Consider the following 3,337-nt stretch of genomic DNA (forward strand, 5'->3'; position numbering starts at 1 on the left):
AGCGGCCTTCCAGTTAGTAGCTGGAGCGCTTAACTGCTGCACCACCAGGGCTCCTGAGAACCGCCCCTTGTTGTTGGCAGCTGCCGTTGAGTGGACCCCACGCTCAACAGAACAAAACACTGCCCGGGGCCGGGCCATCCTCCCAGTGGTTCTTATGCTGCGCCCATTGTTGCAGCCACTGTGACAATCCACCTTGCCCAGGGCCTTCCTCTGTCCCTGCCGAACAGGATGCCCTTCCACAGGGACTGGCCTCTCCCGACAGCATGTGCACAGAACGGGCGACGAAAGCCCGCGTCCTCCCCTCTGAGCAGCCCTCTGGCTGTACTTCCTGCCAGTTGGCAGTCTGAGTACTTCCGGTGTGTAGTTAGGTTTCTTGTGCCAACTAGGCCAATAGGAACACAGGGCGGAGTTCAATCAGGTCGCAGCTTGACTGGAGGGCACCAAGACAGAGGCAGCAGGCATCCCATCGCCCTCTTGCTCCCTGGTGACTGGACCGGCGTGCTGCTGCTTTTGAGAGTCCTCTGCCTCCACCTGTGCGCCAAGCCAACCGTGGACCCTGTCGCTAGGTGAGGCTCCTTCAGGGCTTGTGTCTCCATGCTGTGGTGTGATGTTGCTTCACCTGGTGGCTGGTGCATCCTGCCGCCTCGATATCCCATCCAGGCCAGCTTTGCTGAGCTCCCAGCTACTGACTGTTGGTGACCCACCCTGCTGCCTGCTGCCTGTGGGCAGACTCTGCCTGCCTTACCCGAGGAGGATTCCCCTGTCTGCTTCCTTGACCTTGGACCCGGTAGCCCACGTGAGTCTAATGACTTCCAGTATAGTGACTGTTCCACGGAACTGAGTTGAACTGAGCCCTCTGGACTGCTGTGTGGACTAAGGAGCTGTTATATCCTTCTTGCTGTCTAAACCTAGCCTCACGTATTAGTAGAATCGTAAGTGTCCTACTTTTGTTTCTCTAGAGCACCCTGCCTAACACCCAGTGTCCTTCCCCAGCTCCATCCTTCGGGCACCTCTAGGTGGGACTAGATTGAACACTACAGAGTGAGAGGTTGGCCAGGAGGCCTGGGGGGCGGGGAGTTCATGTTCCCCGTGGAAGAGCAACATGAAGGCTGCACTGGTGGGGGTGGGCGCGGGACGAAACCCTGCTGTGTGTCCCGCCCACCCGTCTGTCTGTCTACAGCAACAACCAAAGTGAAGTAAGCTCTGAGGAAGGGCGGGGTGGGGTGGGGTGGGGGGACTGGGGGATGGTCCTCACCAGCAGGTTCTCGGGCTTGATGTCCCGGTGCACGATGTTGAGGCTGTGCAGGTACTTGATGGCGCTGGCCAGGTTGTACAGCATCCCGCTAGCGTCGCGCTCCGTGTACTTGTTGGTGGACGTGATGGCGTCGAACAGGTCCCCCCCCTGGGGAGAGCAGGGTAGCACGTTGACAGGTAGGACGGGCCTCAGGCCAGGGGGCTCAGGTGGGGGGGGCCCTGCCTCTTACAGACGATGAGGTGGCCCATCTCCCTGGGGCAGGAAACCAGCCGAGGGGGTCAGGGTGGGGCCAGGCAAACAGAAGCCACAGAAGGAACCTGAGGTTGACCCTCTGTGCTGTCCTGCAGGCCAGGCTGACCCCAAGCGGCTGATGGTGGGAGTGACCGTGAGGAGGCCACTGAGCCGATCCCACCCCCAGGACCCTGCAGGACAGGGCAGAACTGCCCCTGTGGGTTTCTGAAACGGTCTGTCTTGATGGGGGCAAACAGCCTCGCCTTCCTCCCGAGGAGGGGCTGGAGGGTTTGAACTGCCGGCCGATGTGTAACCCACTACATTGCTGCCAGGCCCCTCGTAAAGAGAGGTGGTTGGGGGGAGTGGGGAGAAATACACCAGACACCCCCACACACTGGCTTCTCTTATGGGCATCGTCTGAGGCCTGCCCCCTTTACCGGAGTCCACTGACCAGGTCAGAGTGCTCACTGACCACCCTGCTCGCAGGCGACCTCCAAACACTACCGGGCGATCTCTCTGGGGACGCAGGGGTCAGCGTGCTCGGCTGCTAGACATGCGTCAGCAGCTTGCCCCCACCCCCACCCCACCCCGGCAGCCGGCTCCCATCTGTGGCAGCCCTGGGCACCGCTGGCCCACAGCACCCTGTCCCACAAGGGGTCGGCGCCACAGTAGGCAGTAGTCTGTTGGCCCTATATCAAGGACACCCCTGGGCCATACTCCCTGCCCTGAAGGGCCCTCCAGGCCCACTCCTCCTCCCCTCCCCTGGCTGTCAGTAATCTGACATGAAACGTTCAGGTCTCTGGAGTCGGTTTTCAAACAGAGCCTGGTGGCGCTGCAGTTCAGTGCTGGCTGCTCCCTGGAAGGTCGCCGGTTCCACCCTACCAGCTAGTCCGGAGGGGATGAGGGAGCCAGCTGCTCCCATACAGACTCATAGCCTTGCGGCCCACGGGGGCACAGCTGTCTGTCCTGCAGGGTCTCTGTGAGGGGCATGGCCTAGAGGAGTGTGGGGCGGGGTGGGTGTCTGTCCTGCAGGGGGTCGCTGTGTCCGGCTGATGCTGACCGGCCGCTGGCCGGTACTTGCAAAGGCATAGCAGCTTCAGGCCGGGCTGAGTCCTGTCATTGGAAACCCTTCAGGGGCCTCAGTCTGCCTGAGGACAGTGTCTGACTCCCCCACCACCCTACGACCCGGCATGGTGGTAGGTTGTGTCCATCTGCCAGCTGAGGGGGCTGTGTGGGGCCCTGCTGGCTGGCCTGAAGCCTCAGAGCATGGACACAGCCCGTCAGGACAGAAGGACACACTGCCTGCCCTGCCCTGTACTGAGGTCAGGACTGCCCCCTGGGTTTCCACAGCTGTGGGTCTTTACGGGGGCAGACAGCCTCCTCTTCTGCCCTGGGCGCTGCTGGCGGGTTCAAACCGCCAGCCTTCAGGTGAGCAGTGTTCACCTCTGCTCACCCTCTGCAGGCCCAGTCTCCTCCTCCTTTACCTGCCAGGACCCAGAAGAGGAGCCAGTGTGGGAAGGTGGGAGAGGGGGGGCGTTGTCTGGTGTATTTCTCACCCACCTCTTTACAAGGGGCCTGGCGTGTTACCCCAGGACACACCCTCAGAGCAAGATGGTGGCGTGAGCCTGGCGGCCAGGTGCCCCAGCTAACCCGTCACCATCGGCCAGACGAGAAGGTCTGCGCCCTTGAGCTGACCCCGACCCCTGGCCTTCCCCTTGACCGGGCTGCGGCCTGGTGTCGTTGACCCCTGACCCCTGACCCTGGTGTGTCCCAGCCCTTCCCTGGCAGCACCCACCTTCACCAGCTCCATGACCAGGTACAGCTCACTGGGCACGTCCATCTCCTCGATCA

At 62.0% G+C, this 3,337-nt stretch overlaps 1 protein-coding gene across 1 annotated transcript in view; it reads right to left on the reverse strand.

Annotated features, from left to right (window-relative positions):
• Positions 1 to 3,337, reverse strand: part of DCLK1 (doublecortin like kinase 1) — a 161,594-nt gene that overhangs the window by 21,274 nt on the left and 136,983 nt on the right. The window contains exons 12-13 of the mRNA XM_045294001.1: positions 3,282 to 3,337; positions 1,256 to 1,402 (exon numbers count right to left, since the gene is read on the reverse strand). The exon at positions 3,282 to 3,337 is cut by the window's right edge and continues 29 nt beyond it. Coding sequence (XP_045149936.1) covers positions 1,256 to 1,402; positions 3,282 to 3,337 — 203 coding nt within the window. The remainder of the gene's footprint in view (positions 1 to 1,255; positions 1,403 to 3,281) is intronic.

The sequence above is a fragment of the Echinops telfairi genome, unplaced genomic scaffold, assembly GCF_000313985.2.
Source record: "Echinops telfairi isolate 266 unplaced genomic scaffold, ASM31398v2 ScPeMD7_2565;HRSCAF=3150, whole genome shotgun sequence".
Taxonomy (NCBI): Eukaryota; Metazoa; Chordata; class Mammalia; order Afrosoricida; family Tenrecidae; genus Echinops; species Echinops telfairi.